We start from the raw sequence: 16,939 nt of genomic DNA on the forward strand, positions 1-16,939 counted from the left end.
AAATCACCCTTTATCAGCCACACAAAATTAGCTTCATTACTTTATGGTCATAGCATATACCACTGAACAAAAGAGAAAGCCTTTCATTATCTTCTTAAATGTGACCATCAAATGCCAACTGATAACTAAAATATTTTCCCAAGGCTAGTTCAGCCTATTAGATATCTTCATTTTGAGTTGTACTGTTCTCTGACTATCTAGTAGTCAGAGAACAGTACAAACTAGCTGTAATAGCTTCTCAGGTGGCACAAATTACACAATAAAACAGGAAATGAAATTTCTCTCCCCCCCCCCCCCAGCATTTTATAAGTAATGGCTATCTCACCAAAAGTTTGTGTGGTACAACAAGGCAGTTTGGTCTTCCAAGGTTCAGCTATACACTTGTCCTAAACCAAAAAAAAAAAAAAAAAAAACCCTCAGGCCCAAAGACTGATTTTAACAAAAATCCAAAATGTATCCAATTTATTGTTGTTGTTGGAACTGTTTGGGGTCTATTTGTAATAATTTTCCTCCTGTTCCAATACACCAAACCTACATTCCACTCATTCTCTCCCATGATTTTCTGACAGAAATAGATTTCAAGAATCCTGAACAACCTTGATGCCAAGAGGTCTCAAGGTCATGATTACATTTTTCCTCCTGTTCTTAAAACCTTTAATCAAGCATTGACTCACATGCAGCCAATTTGCTCTCTTCCAAATATCATCTTATTGTGTCTACTTCAGTCCTTTCTAATGTAATAGAGAAATCTATCAACACTGCAAACTCTTATACTGTTTTGATTGCCGATCCATTGGTGATATTCTGGTTTTGTGCTAATCATTTGTAGACAAATTTAGTGCTACTTTAAATTTTGTAGGTAGTCAAGCAGTTGCTCTCAACAGTGCTAAGGATTTCAGTTTTGCTTGGCATTAAAGACCTAAGAAAATTTCCGTCTTATATTTTACTCTCAATTCTTGCAATTGGGTAGCCATTTTCTTCTCTGACATGTTCACTATACAGGGTGTCTCAAAAATATTGGTACAAATGTTTAGGGAAGGTAGGTAACATCTAAAGGAATGTGAATTGTATAGGAATCCATAACCGGAAACGTCACAGGAAAGTAGTAGCAGAGGCACAAGAAGCAGAAATGACACAAGACAGTAATTAGTGGCAAACATTTATTTGACATAATATTAACAATGGAGTATGAGATGGATGCATTTCATGATGTTACAACAGATGCTAGAAGGTTCCACCATGAGACGCGATGCATGCGTGACACCGACGCAGCATGGATTGGCGGACATGGTCGAACATACCTGGAGTTCCTTTGACAGTAGCAGCAGCGCAGACGAGTCTCGCCACGAGATCCATTTCCGTCTCCACAGGCGATTCATACACGATAGATTTGAGGTCCCCCCACAGAAAAAAATCAAGGCTCGATAAATCAGTTGAGCGTGGGACCAGGCAACGGGTCCACCACGGCCAATCCATTGACGCCCAAAACGCCTGTTCAAATGGTCACGAACGCACCTTCCATAATGGGCAGGTGCCCCGTCATGTTGAAACCAAATGTTGCATCTCACATTTGCTGGAACATCGTCAAGAAACCCTGGTAGAACTTGTTCAAGAAAGATCCGATATTTAGCGGAGTTCATGCGGGATGGTAACATGTATGGACCGACTAAGCAGTCACCGACCATACCTGCCCACGCAATTATTGCGAAGCGATGTTGTGCCGCATGGGGGAGCACACCGTGTGGGTTGTCATGTGCCCACACATAAGCCTTCCCGAGTGAAATAAGCCTCGTCTGTGAACAAAACATAGGCTGGAAAATTCAAGTCTTGAACACTTTCTTGGAGAAACCACTGCGCAAAAGCCACACGTGCAGGATGATCTTGGGGGAGCAGTAACTGAACCCTTTGGAGATGAAAGGGGTGTAAGGAATCTTTGTGCCAGACATGCTGTACACTGCAACGAGACACTCCTGAGGCAATGGCATGTGTGCTGGTAGTAGGATTATTTTGGACGGCATTCAACACACTTTCTACCATGGCAGGAGTTCGCGTCGAATGTGGTCTGCCCGCACTACTCCTGTTATCTCTAAATGACCCATAATCGCACAGATTTTGATGCACACGCGCAAACAAACGGTGGTCCGGTACATGTCTGTCTGGGAAGCGTTCTCCATAAATTCGTTGAGCGGCTTGTCCATTGCCCTCTGCTAATCCATACACTAGGTGCATGTCTGCCAGCTCACAGTTCGTATATCGACGCATGCTCTTCGTGTGGCAACTACTGCGGCGTCTACCGTCTTACGGTGATGTTTCCGGTTATGGGTTCCTATGCGATTCACATTCCTTTAGATGTTACCTACCTCCCCTAAATGTCTGTACCGATATTTTTGAGACACCCTGTATATGATGGTAGGTAGCTCTCTGTCTTCTAACTTCTCAGGTAATGCACGAGTTAGTATTAGCCACATAGCACAAGGAAGCTACAGGCTTTTGCTTCATTGGCCAAAAAGATAAAATATATAAAAAGAAAATACAATACACAACCTATATTTTCCTACTCTCATAAGTAACTATTCCATTGACCTTTGAATTCCCCAAGCTGTCAGCCTCAGCTACCCACACAGCTAACTTATATTAGTAACTAATAACTCACCCGCTGAAAGAAAACTTCCTACAATCTAGTCTAAATCTCATTTTTTTCCCTGTAATTTGAACTTATGGTCCCTAGTTTTGAGAATCATGTATAATATTGAAAATTTTGCCTTCATTTTCCAGTTCCCACTCTGAGCCTTATAGGCCTTCACTAAGTACCTGAGGCACACTATAGCTTCAGCAGCTTATGCGCCATTAAACCTCCACACACACACACACACACACACACACACACACACACACACACACACACACACACACACACACACACACACACACACACACACACTAAGTACCTGGTAGCTGTGTAGCCCTCGCATATTCAAAGTTCCTCAACATTTTGCTCTTTCACCCATTGTTTTCTTTGTGTATATTAATGAATTTTTCTTATCAACTGGAAATTCTATCCATGGTTTTGGTACAACAAGGCAGTTTGCTCTTCCAAGGTTCAGCTATACACTTGTCCTAAACCAAAAAAAAAAAAAAAAAAAAAAAAAATAAATTCAGGCCCAAAGACTGATTTTAACAAAGAAATCCAAAAGTATATACAGTAAACCCCCGCTATTCGCAGTATCTGTATTCGCGGTCACTGATTAAATATAAAATGAAACCTAAAAAAATGTGAATTTTAAAGCGCTGTGAACATTTTCTGCCATAAAAAAACATGGGCGTGGCTAAAATTATCTTTCCCGGTCAAAATAGCGCTCAGTGGGTGGGGAGAGAGGGGTGAAAAAATCGCGAGCGTGGATGTTTCTCGCTAATCCTTGTTCAGTATATGTTACGCGCTTGTCATGGAAGGTTTCGTCGTTTGCTTTTAATTTATATGCTTATAAATTGAATGAATTTATCAATTTATAAATTGATATGTTTACAAAAGTGATAAATCTACCGTTTTGCAGTGTAAAATAACTTTTTTCGAGTGTGTTAACGGAAGAAAGTGACTTTATTTTGGACAAGTTCTTTGTAACCCGTACAAAAATATGGCTATGGATAACAAGGGAAATGTGAAAAGATCAAAGAAGGTGATGACATTAGCGAATAAAATTGAGTTATTAGACAATTTCTAATGGTGAAAGTGTCTCCTCAGTGGCAAAACATTATAAAATCAATGAGTCAACGGTATGATCAATCAAAAAATCGGAAGAAAAAATCCGCCGTAGTGTCCGTGAAAACGCGCTAATTGCTTCAAAAATTTGCTCTGTAACCCGTGAAGTTAAATTAGAAAAAATGGAAAAAGCTTTAAATCTGTGGATAGAAGACCGAACTCAAAATAAAATTCCGTTAAGTTCACTCATCATTTGTGAAAAGGCAAAACTCTTTTATCAACACTTTAGCAAAACTGGTGATAGCACTGGTGGGATAAGTTTTTTAGCTAGCAAAAACACTGGTTTGAAAGATTTGTTTGAAATTTCTAATAAATATTACATTTAATATTAAATTGTTTCTTATTTTTGTTTCGATGCCATATGCTTGCATTTCACTATGTACTATGTACATAGTCATATTGTGAAGGTACATATAATACATACATAGACAAAATTTTAGACTAGTTTTTCTTATATTTTTCATACTTTGGAACGGAACCCCTTTATTACTATGGGAGCCATAACTCAGTATTCGAGTTTTCAGTATTCGCGGCATTTCTCAGGAACGTAACCCCCGCAAATAGCGGGGGTTTACTGTACTTCATTTCATTTTCTTGTTATTTAAATGATCATCTCCAGGAAATATATTGGTCCCACATCTGGTATTGGTGCTCCCAGAACTTTTGTAAAGTTCCTTAACTCAAATCCAAAGAGTGCGGACAGGTTAAATACCTTTCTTATAAATCCACCTTGTTCCCTATTACATAGTGTTTCTCCCCCCCCCCCCCCCAATGCATTCACAGATATTTCTATGGGCACTCTTCTGAATTAGCATCCCTAATACTACCTTTCTCTTTGAGATTTGTCATTCTTGTTTCATTTCTTATAAGATATCCTCCTTGTATTATATTTGTTCCCACTGATCCATTTGGATGATTAATATTGTTCTACATTAACTTCATTTTATACCCATTTAATATTTCATTTGATATCTAAAAATTACATTTTATACTTCTATTTGGAAACAATGTAATTTTTACTAAAATTTAACAGATATTTTAATATTTTGCATTTTGAATTGAATTTTTTTGAATATTTTTGTAATAAAGATTCATTTAATTTGAATTTTTCAGTTTTATGTTTGATGAGCCCTCTAGTTATCTGGATGTAAAACAGCGTTTAAAAGCTGCCCAGGCTATTAGATCTCTCATTCATCCAGACAAGTAAGTAACTACTATACTACTTGGAAAATATTGGTTTTGTCAGTAATAATAATAATAAATATTATATTTTGTTGTTGCTTTTGTGTATATTTAAAATTGGAGAACTCTAAAGGATATTTGAGATATGAAATAGTTTGTGTATGTGTGTAAGGAATGGAAATGATGATCAGGATAATAGAAGAGCTGAACATGTGAATACTCCCAGCTTTTTAGCTGGGAGAATTCACATACTAATAATGCATAGCATTTGTGAGAGAAGAGGTTGTGCTTGCTAGAGCACGAATTGGCCATACACATCTAACACACTTATTTTTACTGCTAGGTGAAGATCCTCCACTTTGCTCGCTTTGTAGTACCACACTTACCGTGAAGCATATTATCATTGAGTGTCCACGCTACCATTCAGCTAGAATTGTATGTTTCAGATCTCTACTGAATTCACAAAAACCACTGCAACTAAAACACATACTAGGAGATGATGCCAATTTATCAGAATTGTTTATATATCTGAAAATGATCAATGTATACAACCACTTCTAGACCCATCTATAATGTATTGATGAATTTTTGAAAGTAACAGGCACAATTTGGCCATAGTAGCCCTTGCACCAATAAATCCCACAACAACAACAACAGCATTTATGAGCCGGTAATTATACTATGAATGGTAATTCATCATGATTTGTTGATTGGGAAAGAAGGATGATGGTTGGCATTAGGATGGTAGGTGAATAGCCTGCCAAATATCTCTCTCTGAGAGATATCTGGCAGGCTGTTTCGAAGCTGTTGTGAAGTTATATGTGGGCTAGTGAACTGACAGCAGCAACTATGGTTCCCCATAAAATTTATGGAAAACATATCTTTTACAATTCTACCAAAAGCTTTCCTTTTCTACAGATTTCTGCTGTGTTTGGGAAGAGGGTTTTTAAATACTCATTTTGTATAGTTTTTTTCAAATAAGACCTACCAAATGCTGTAGTCCTGATTGATATATGTTTGTTTATTGACAAGGGCCAAAAACGTGCTGGTTTGGTGACTTTGGCTGCTCATCTTACATATTGTGCTGTAGCTGACATAAGGACAATTTTTGTATTTATGAATGGTTACAATTTTTATTGCAGTATTTACTTAAATACAAACAGTGCAAGGTGGTGAACAAGAAGCATTATTCTCAAGTATTTAAGAACACATCACTGTGTTCCCTTGTATTTTCATGTCCAGAAAAGAAAGTTTTGTATTTTGTTGTTTATGCCATTTTGACATTCATATAGCTAGCTCATGGTAGGAGAAAATGATATTTTGATGCCCAAAGCATATTTTCAATATAAAATACCAAGAAGATTAAATTTTTTTTTAAGGCATATTCTCAGATGAAGTACCAAGAAGGTTAATTTTTTTAGGCATATTCTTAGATAAAGTATATTGATTTTACCATGTGTGTATGTACAAAACAAATTTTATAATTTTGTTCTTATAGAAAGATTTTTCAAGCAAACCAAAATTTCATTAAAATTGCTAAAATAGAACTCTGGAACTCGTTATTTTTCCATACATTTCATATAGGTTATGCATATATTATAGCTGAAGTGCTAGTTATTATGTTTGTGACATGCACTGATTGGAAGAATGAATGAGCAACATGATAGATGCAGAGAAAAGAAATTCTTGGTTTTAAGCACTGTGCAGGGCATTTGTACTTACTTCCCATTCCATCTGCATTCAGACGCTTTCCAATGGTCTTCTAGTCTGTAGCATACCTCCATTCTCATTTTTCCTATGCTTCTCATTACCTTGCATAACACAGACTCATCTAGTATCTGTTAGTTTCAAATCTGTTAATGCTCTTTTCATGCACAGGTTACTTTTGACTAGTAACATGATTTTCCATCCTGTTTCTCTCCTGTTTTTCCTTCTGAAATACATTGTACATATCGCAGAAATTTTGTTACCCATTTCCCCTTATGCAAGCGGAGTGTCTTTTTTGCTCCATTTTTAGTAGTAGTCTCAGTTATGTTATATTGTAATTTATCTTTTAATTCCTTATTTCTGGGTGACATTATAGCTCAGTTATGTGGCATTATCACTTATCACCCCTACATTGCTGTAGAAACAGTTTAGAAAAGTTTTTGTATTGTTTATTACCTTTGACTCATCCTTTAAAGTCATTTAAGTTTGTTTCTTGCCCTAGCATTAGCCTCCTATCCTTTGGTTTTTAGAGCCTTATGCAATAACCCTTGATGTGCAAAAACGTTACATAACTTATCCCCCCCCCCCCTGAGAATGGAAACACTGACTTGGATATTATACAAGCTGAGTGTCTTTTTGCTTCATTTTTAGTAGTAGTCTCAGATATATGTTATATTGTACAGGGGGTCCCTGGTATCCAAGTATTCATTATCCGAGTCCCCACAGTTAAGAGGATTTGAAAATTAAAGAATTAAAGACAGCCCTTGAGAAAATTGACCAAGCACTTGAATATTTTTGTGAGAATGACCCTCTTCATGATTGGGCAGCAAAAGTTAAGCACGAAGTAAAGACATAGATGCTGCAACACAATTTTATCTGAAAAAATATGGCGAAAAAAAGTAACAACTCTGGATTCATTCTTTATTCATAAAATTGAAAAATAGTGTTAACTTCAATAAACTTTACTTAACCTTACATTGTTCAGCATAAGATAATGGTCTCATTTTTCAGTTTCTTCAATCCATAATGCACATTATGAAAAATTGGTCCCCGTTTTAGGTGGATTCATTTTAAGTGGAATTTTCTGGGAACCAATTATCCTTGGATAACAAGGACAACCTGTAATTTATCTTTTAATTTCAGTGTTTGTTATTAGCATATTAATTAACCATTTTGGTCTTTTTATGTATTAATAGTATATATTTTTACAAAGCTTTTTTTTTTATGCATAATGAAAAAAGGTTCCAGAGCACAATTTTTAACACTTGCTGTGAAACTTGTCTGCCTGTTCAACACTGTTTGTTCATTTGAGCTCAACAAGATGGCAGATGCTTCCCATTCTGCACTGTATCATACTGGTGTTTCAAGTAGGTTGTTTGGTGAATATGATTTTATCATCCAGTTACATAAAACTATCTAATAGATAATTAGGCTGCTTCCTTTATACTTCCTTCTTTATATTCTATAGGAGAACTATATTGCAGATCTGAAAAATACAATAATGCAAATATAATAAAGCATAGTATTTTGAATTGATAAGGAAAATTAACTCAGATAACAGACATTTTTAAAATTTATCTTCCCAATTAAATAATCATCGTTGTATCATGTTACTTTGAAAAATATTCAAAATAATAATGGTTTAGTCCATTGTAAAAACCTTTGCCCACTTGTTTTTCTTTTTTTGGTTCATATATTTAACACTCAACAAAAGAAATTTCACTTGATGTTTTATCGGGTTGCACTCAGATCGGGCTTATGGATCTCGCTTTATCATATGGATGTTTCAAGTAGGTTGACTGGGGAGCTGAATATTATCTTAGAGTGCACTTAATTTTTTTTTTTTTTTTTTTTCTCATAAGTAAACATAATTGTTATTTATGTTACAGCATAGAACTTCACAAACTTATATCAATAAAGGCAAAATAAATGGCATAAATGTAAATGAACAGTAGTAGATAAGCATTAAGAAACACAGTATGTAATCTCACGGTCAGAAGTGACATTTTTTCCCAATTGGACCTTGTAACCCACGGAACGGGTCTTAAAAATAGATTTTTCCATATAAGTCGTGTGTGTGTGTGGTTGAGTACACAGGTTATGCACCATATGACCAAAAAAGTTGATGCCCTCGCATATTAGTTTTTAATTTAACATTTACCACAGTTAACATATGAATATCAATGCTTCGTAATTTAAAAAAAAAAAACACTATTTTAGAACATCTATAAAATGATTAACATTAACTGGTTTATTTTTGCATTGCTTGAGATTTTAAGTACATTTTTAAATAAAAAGCTGTCAGTTATACATAACATATAGCATAATTTATTTTCAAGAAAAATAACTCAGATTATTTTTACATTATTTAAAATTTTTGTAAAATAATAAGAGAAGTTTACCTCAATATAGTATGTAGAACACTTCCGTATGATACTCTCTAGAAATTAAAACGAAAAACTTACATTAGAGTAACAAATAAATTAAAAAACAATTTAACCCGATAAAAACTCAATTTAACACAATTAAAAATAAAATTTAAAAAAATTCGACTGTATGTCGAAAAGCAGTCAGCTTCAGGAAGGCAAATCGTTTTGCAATTTTTTTTAATTGTGTTAAATTGAGTTTTATTGGGTTAAATTGTTTTATAATTATTTTTTAAATTACTTGTTACTCTAATGTAAGTTTTTCGATTTTTTTCGTTTTAATTTCTGGAGAGTATCATACGGAAGTGTACTGCGTACTATATTGAGGTAAACCTCTCTTATTATTTTACAAATATTGATATCAACGTAGAACGTATTGAGCATTACAGCTCTGGTTCATACTATCTAATTATTTTAAATATATATGTGCTTTAGAAATCATTAAAAAGTTAATAAATTTAATTTCATATTTATTATTTATTCATTTTATTTTCAGATATATCATAGTTGTAGAACATGACTTGTCAGTCCTGGACTATTTATCTGATTTCATATGTTGCCTGTATGGTGTTCCTGGTGCCTATGGTGTTGTTACTATGCCCTTTTCTGTAAGAGAAGGTATGTTCTAAAGAAATGCTTAAAAGTTGTGGCAGTATGATTTTAATTCTCACTAAAAAAAAAAAAAAACTGGTGCTACAATTCCTAAACGTTATATATGCATAAATTTTTCATTCTTTATATGTTTAACTACCAGATTTGAAAGTTGTACAATACAGTATATTTTTTTTCATAGGTGCTCAAAGAAATTATATAAAAGCTGAAATTGAAAGTGCAAAAAAAATCTGATCACACAGTTGTTGAACATTTTTGTAAGAAAACAATCACACCCAATTATATATCAGGAAATATGGTAAATACATTACTTGATGCTCCATCATATGCAACAGTAAAGAAAGGTGTGTATCTGAATATTATCAGAAGGAATAGCCTGGAAGATGATGCAACATATAAGCTAGGGCTGTAGGGAGTCTTTCAGCTGTCACCACAACTGAAATTATTGTTTGGATCCATGACATGAGAACTGAAGCAAAAGATTGACTAATTTCCAATCTTGAGGCATCCAAAGAAAAAAGAAAAAGCACAATGCATGTTGAGTCCCCAAACTTTTTCCCACTTGATCAAAAACAGTTGTTACATGCTCTTAATAGAACATGTTCAGGATTTTGAGGAAGGTCCAAAAAATTTTACTGATAAGATCTGTTACGCACTTCCAACCTCCATTTAGAGGGAAAAGAATGGTGTTAGCAGTGGAAACATCCTTTATCCTCCCATTCCCAAAGAAAAATACATTCCTTCAACTGGCAAGATGTTAGCCTCAGTCTTCTGAGGTCTTGAGGGTTTGCTGTTAGTCATTATTTAGAAAAAAGCTTGACCATCACAAAGAAATATTTATTCCTTTATTCTGTACAAGTTACCTTGACAGTGTTGATACAGCACCTTGAAAGCTTGCAAATACATTTTTCCCACATTTGAAAAAAACATAGTTAGAATTTATATTTATAATTTTAATTTTTTCCCCCCTTCTTGATAGGATTTAATTTTGTAGTATTGGTGGCAGAATTATATCAATAAGGAGGAATATTGTTAAAAAAAGCACATCTTTTTTGTTTATTTCATAGTTAAGCCCAACTTTGCCAGTTATCCTTTGTGAATGAACAAAATAAAATTTAAAACTAGAAATAGAAATAAAAAAATAACTGAAGTCACAAGCTATTAGTGTTGATAGAACAGGCCTTTTATTTTTCATTGCATTGTGAGCCAGCACTTTGTCCTGTGCTGTCTTGTGGGAACATGACACTTTTCTGATTTTTCTTCTTTTTTTATTTCAATTTTTTTTCTTCAAATGATCTAATAAAGAGCAGTGATAATACATGGTAATAGATTTATCTTTACCCAGGAGGTTTCTTATGATTATCTGTGCATTATCCTAAAACAAGTTAAGTTAGGTAATGTACACTTCAGGTGTTTGATTATCACCTGAATTTAGGTTAGGTAATGTACACTTCAGTACATTACCTAATTTGTATTAACAAAAATTTGTATTAACCCATTGACATGATATTTTGTACAAAGATGGAGAAGAATATTGGACCTAAAACCTCTCCAGGAGCCACCAAAATACACTGAAAATTTGGTGTCAAGTCAATCTTTTCTTCTTGAGTATTGCTCTCTCTCTCTCTCTCTCTCTCTCTCTCTCTCTCTCTCTCTCTCTCTCTCTCTCTCTCTCACACACACACACACACACACACACACACACACACACACACACACACTGTTTATTTGTATAAAGGCTATGGGATTGTAATTAGTATCAAAAGCTTCCCAGTGACTAACAGAACACATTAAAAATTTGGTCAGGCCCACTTTTTCATTCTTGAGTAATGCTTAATGAAAATCCATCCATTGGGAGTTGGGTGATTACATGTGGACAGACAGACAGAGTGAAGACAATAGTACTTTATGCATTGGACCTTAAACTTTTGCACCACAGCGATTCTGGATATTCCATGGATTGTGGTAATAGATTCAGGTCTTGCTCTCAGTTACAGTTTGATCCAGGAAAAAAGTAGTGGGGGGAAAAAAACCAGAAAGTATTGTCTTGTACACTTATTGTTGTTTCCCCAAATTTTAATGAAAATATGTATTCCTAAGTTGTAATGAAAATGGCTGTTCCTAATCTTTCATTGTTTTGAACATCCAGATCATCCCTATTGAAATGGGAACAGCAGTATTTTACGGTTGTAGAAGGACAATGGTTAATGTTTATGATATTTCTTTATAGATTCATTCACAAAGAGATATTTTATATTGCTGTGCATCCCACTTTTTTCCCCCAGAATTTGGATTTTGTACTGACTTTCTAAGAGTTGCCCGAAAACAAGAAAGTATTTTAAATATGCTATCAATTTTGGCATTGATAAAGAAATATCCAATAAAGAAATATCCAATTTTTAATGTATTACAACCAGAACTTAATACAGTAACCACAACTGGGGCAAGCTTGAAACATCAATATTCCTTTGTGTATGCTATGAATTTAATTGAAAATGGGTTGATAGGCAGCGACTGAAGTTTAACTTTGACAAATGTAAAGTACTGCATATGGGAAACTAACCTCAGAGTGAAGTTTTCTGAGCAGTGCAGACAGGCTGCAAGATGTAGCTCTTGATATCATTGACAAGAGTAGCTCTTGTCAATGATATACAGGAATTTTGCTAGCAGGGATAAAGAGTTGATCGTCCCCTTGTATAAGGTGATGGTCAGGCCATACCTTGAGTACTGCATACAAGTCCGGAGGCCTTATTTTAGGAAGGATGTATAGCTGCTGGAATGAGTACAGAGAAGGGCAATGAGATGAGATTGGTGAATGGAACAAAGGGTTGCTGTTAACATGATAGGCTTAAGTTCTGCAAATGCAGCATCTGGAGACTAAGCACCTGCGAGGTGATCTGATTGAGGTGTATAAGGCCTTGAATGGTTTGAGCAAGCTCAATGCTGATGCGATTTTTCATCTTGCTCAGATTACTCACCTGAGGGGACAAATTCATAAACATAGACAATTGTAGAATAGATGTGCAGAAATTTGCCTTTAGCCAGTGGATGGTTGATAGTTGGAGCAAACTTCCATCTGTCGTAGCGAGGTCGACAACTTAAATAAGTTCAAGGCAGGACTAGACGAGCATTTCTGGTGAATGGATAGGTGAAATGGGGAACTTTTTTTTTCGTTTGTTTGTTTGGCTGATGCTATATAAGCTTGCTTTCTTGCATCATATGCCTCTACTAATGCTAATTGCTGCATGCATAACAAGATAAAAGTATTAGCATGACTCAGTGAAAAAATATAAAGAATTAATAAAATTTGAATATCATATGAAATTAAACTCCCACACAATCGAACTACTTAATAATTGATTACATCAGGATTCAATAAGAAATCCTGAAATGTAGTCAAATATTAAGTAGTTCGATTGTGTTGGAGTTTAACTTTCTGTAATACTTTTTACACAATAAAATTCACTTGATAACAACAGTTTGTATGGTTTAATTAGCATTAATGGCATTTAATTAGTTCATTATGAATGATCACATAACGTCAGTCTATCAAGAAAAGAATGTAAAATTTTCATGTGGGAAAATTTTCTTCAGTTTATCAAAGTTATTATTATTATGTAATGCTTTTAGTTAGTAATATTTGTGCATTATTTTGTTCTACATTAAAATATATAATTATAATTGTATTTGCTAAGTGACACAGTATACAATTAATTAACAATTACAGGTGCTATTGGTTATTGATAACCCCATAACGTTAAGAGGACACTATTTTAATAAGTTCAGCTTGATCAATTAGTACAGTGAGATATTTCTTTGTTTTCTCACAATTAGAATAAGAGTTTAGTTTTTAAATTATGAATATTTTGTAGGAATTAATATTTTCCTGGATGGGTTTGTGCCAACTGAAAATCTTCGATTTCGAGATACGTCTTTAGTCTTTAAAGTTGCTGAAACTGCAACAGAAGAAGAAATAAAAAGGATGTGTAGATATGAATATCCTAAAATGAAGAAAAGGATGGGTAAGTTGGAATTTATTTGTGAATAGTGAATTTTAAAAGTGAGTGAGATGAAGAGATTGAAAAAAAAAAAAAAAAAATTATTTATATACACACACACACACACACACACACACACACACACACACACACACACACACACACACACAGAGTCATGTCCCCATATCTGCTGATTCAGTTACCCGTGGTTAACCAGGGGAAAACAATGAAAAAAACTTAAAACGTACTACTCGTGTGTCCAATACGATGCTTCCCTTTATTTTTTACGATGTCGATTTTAAATCGAATAGCTTCCCTTTATTTTTTACAGTGTTGCATATGGTTTGGTCATCAACATTATAATGGTTCTTTAGAGATTTAATGGATGCACCATTTTCAAACTTTTGAATAATTTCAAGATTTTGTTTAATTTGAAAGCAACTCTTGCATTTGCCCATCATTTTGTGATTTCTAAACAAAAAAAAAAAAAAAAAAAATCTTGACATCCCTGACATAAATAATGAAACAAAATTTGTCCTTTTGCAGTGCGATGGAACACAACAATTGACGCGATGCACTAAATCAAACTAAACATTTGGTCTCTCTATTTTTTCTGTTTTTTTGTTTTGAGCAGTAGGTGTTGAAGACAGCAGGGTTTACAAGGTAATAGGTACACTTATCTCCCAATGACGATGCTGGTTCTTGTCGCTTATTTACGGCTTGCAAAATATCTGTTTATACCTATTCTAGTTATTACTTGTATTTTATTATTTCTGGTTGTTGTTTTTTTTTTTTTTTTTTAATTTGGAGTCTTGAAGTGTCCCAGTTAATCAAGAGTCTGCTGTACTTTATTATTACCGTATTTAATGTTGGTAATGTCTTACTGTGTGTTTAATTTATCAATTAAATTTTATTATACGTATGTATGTACAAGAAAATCACGTTATATATGGGGTCAGCAGGTGCTCACTTATATCCGCAGTTTCAGCCATCCACGATAGGTCTTGGAACGTTATCCCCTGCAGATATAGGTGTCCCCTGCAGAGATATATATATATATATATATATATTTTTTTTTATAACCACCCGGTGATTATAAAATAAGTTTCCCTATTCAGGAGACCCTAGTGACAAAATAGTTAGAGATAGCACTGGGAAAATTGGTGGGTATATCATTTAGGGTATGGGGAGGTGTTTGCAGAAGAAAAAAAAATTAGTTCAAATTTCTGCTACCAGAGGAAATTGGCACTGTAAACATGCGATGGAATACTTCACTGAGAATTAGATTTTAATATCAGAACTTAGAAATCTACAGAAATTGTTCTGTGTGCTTTCCTTAACTTGAGATGACATTCTGAGGACTGCATGCGACACAGTTTTGCGTAGCATCTTTTGGGAATGTTGGTTACATGCTGTTTAATGCTTGCTTTCAAATCGACAAGCATCTGTATGCTGCCATGGTAAACTCTGTCTTTCAGGTATCCCCATAGCCAGAAATCACAGGGATTGAGACCAGTGATCAGGCTGGCCAGAACTATGGAAAGTCTCTAGAAATGATGCAATCATTTCCTAATGTTGAATGGAGCAGTTCCTTCACTTGTTGACCAACGTAGGGAGGGGCACCATCTTGCATGAACACTACGATCTCCAAGCATTGCCTTTCTTGCAGAGCTGGAATAATGTGATCTCTTAGAAGAGTGCAGTACCGTGCACTAGTTATTGTACACCTTACGGGGTCACGTGGTGTAGACTCTTCAAAGAAAAATGGTCCGATTATAAACTCTGCTGTGAATCCACACCATACTGTAACATACGAACTTTGTAGTGGTCTTTCATGCACAGCAGATGGATGAGAAGTTCCCCATATTCGGCAGTTTTGTGCATTTACAGCAACATGAAGAGTGAAATGTGCCTCATCAGACCACAAGATCATTCGAGCCCATGTATCGTCAAGTTCCATATGAGCCAGAAATCATAGAGCAAAGTCTATTCATTGTTGCTGATCACAAGACTTTAGTTCTTGCACTACCTGAATTTTGTACAGGAACCAGCATAAAATTATTCGAAGCACTTTATGTACAGTAGACCAAAGAAGGTTCAAGTCTCTTGACAAACCTCTGGCACTACTGACTGGTAGTGTTTCGCATTCTGACCATTGTAACCACCACTTCATCCACTACCTCCATTCTGATACGTGGTCGTTCCCTGCCTGGAATTACACCTAACTCTCTGTCGGTTCAAATTTCTTTATTAGTTTTCGAAGCCCCACTGATGTGAAAGATCCTTTATACAAACCTTTGAAGTTTCCGATATTCACGTAGTGCTGCATTAGCGTTACTATTATTCTGGTAGAACAGTTTTACTAAAAGAGCATGTTCCTTTTTTGTAAGAGCCATAATGATTATGACGGTGGTGTTGGCCTTTCTGCTTTTATCTAACAGGATGTCATTTGCGTAAGCAGCGTGTCTTGAAGTAAAATGACAACTTTTACATATGTGTAGTGCCATTTTATTCCTGGTGGTGGAAATTTGAACTATTTGTTTCTTCTTCTACAAATCTCTTCCCCATACCCTAAATTATATATCCACCGATTTTCACAGCACTAACTCTAATCGTTTTGACACTAAGGTCTCCTGAATAGGGAAACTTATTTTTTGTGACCACCCAGTGTGTATGTGTGTGTGTGTGTGTGTGTGTGTGTGTGTATATATATATATATATATATATAAATATTTTTTTTTTTTTTTAAGCATTCTGAAATTGAGAGTATTTTTGAGATGGCAGTAAAATAACAGTTGTAAAGAGTTATAGAGTTCTAGGAAAACTGGGTTAGATAATAGTGTAACTTTAATTTTTATTGACTGGAATAAATTATCTATGATCTTTGTTGAAGTTATTCACTGTTTTTGACTTCAAAATTTTTATCACAAGTCTTAAACACGGTCTGCTGAAATAGTAATATCTTGGTGAGAATTTATGTTTTTGTATGTTAATGAATAAAAATGCCCTTCATGAAATATTAACCATCAAGTGGGTACTTTAGTGAAATATAACTGGAAAAAAAAAAAGAAATCTGTTGAAGTAATGATCTAAACAAATTTTAATATTCCTTCATTATCATTTTGATTTTTATTCTCCATTGTTATTTGTATTAAAGTTTGAGGGGTATGATTGCAAAAAAACTCATCTCTGTGACTACTAGTTTCCATCGTACCAACTTATGTAAAACTTCAACACAACAAACTTTATTACAAGAA

The 16,939-nt window shown here is 34.7% G+C and overlaps 1 protein-coding gene across 2 annotated transcripts in view; it reads left to right on the plus strand.

The window, feature by feature from the left end:
- Positions 1-16,939, plus strand: part of pix (ATP-binding cassette sub-family E member 1 pix) — a 120,904-nt gene that overhangs the window by 75,117 nt on the left and 28,848 nt on the right. For both annotated transcript variants that reach the window (XM_090383954.1, XM_090383955.1), the window contains exons 9-11: positions 4,871-4,960; positions 9,569-9,690; positions 13,557-13,706. In XM_090383954.1, coding sequence (XP_090240080.1) covers positions 4,871-4,960; positions 9,569-9,690; positions 13,557-13,706 — 362 coding nt within the window. The remainder of the gene's footprint in view (positions 1-4,870; positions 4,961-9,568; positions 9,691-13,556; positions 13,707-16,939) is intronic.

This window comes from Mastigoproctus giganteus, chromosome 10, assembly GCF_048544385.1.
Source record: "Mastigoproctus giganteus isolate SK-2022 chromosome 10, ASM4854438v1, whole genome shotgun sequence".
NCBI classification, from domain to species: domain Eukaryota; kingdom Metazoa; phylum Arthropoda; class Arachnida; order Uropygi; family Thelyphonidae; genus Mastigoproctus; species Mastigoproctus giganteus.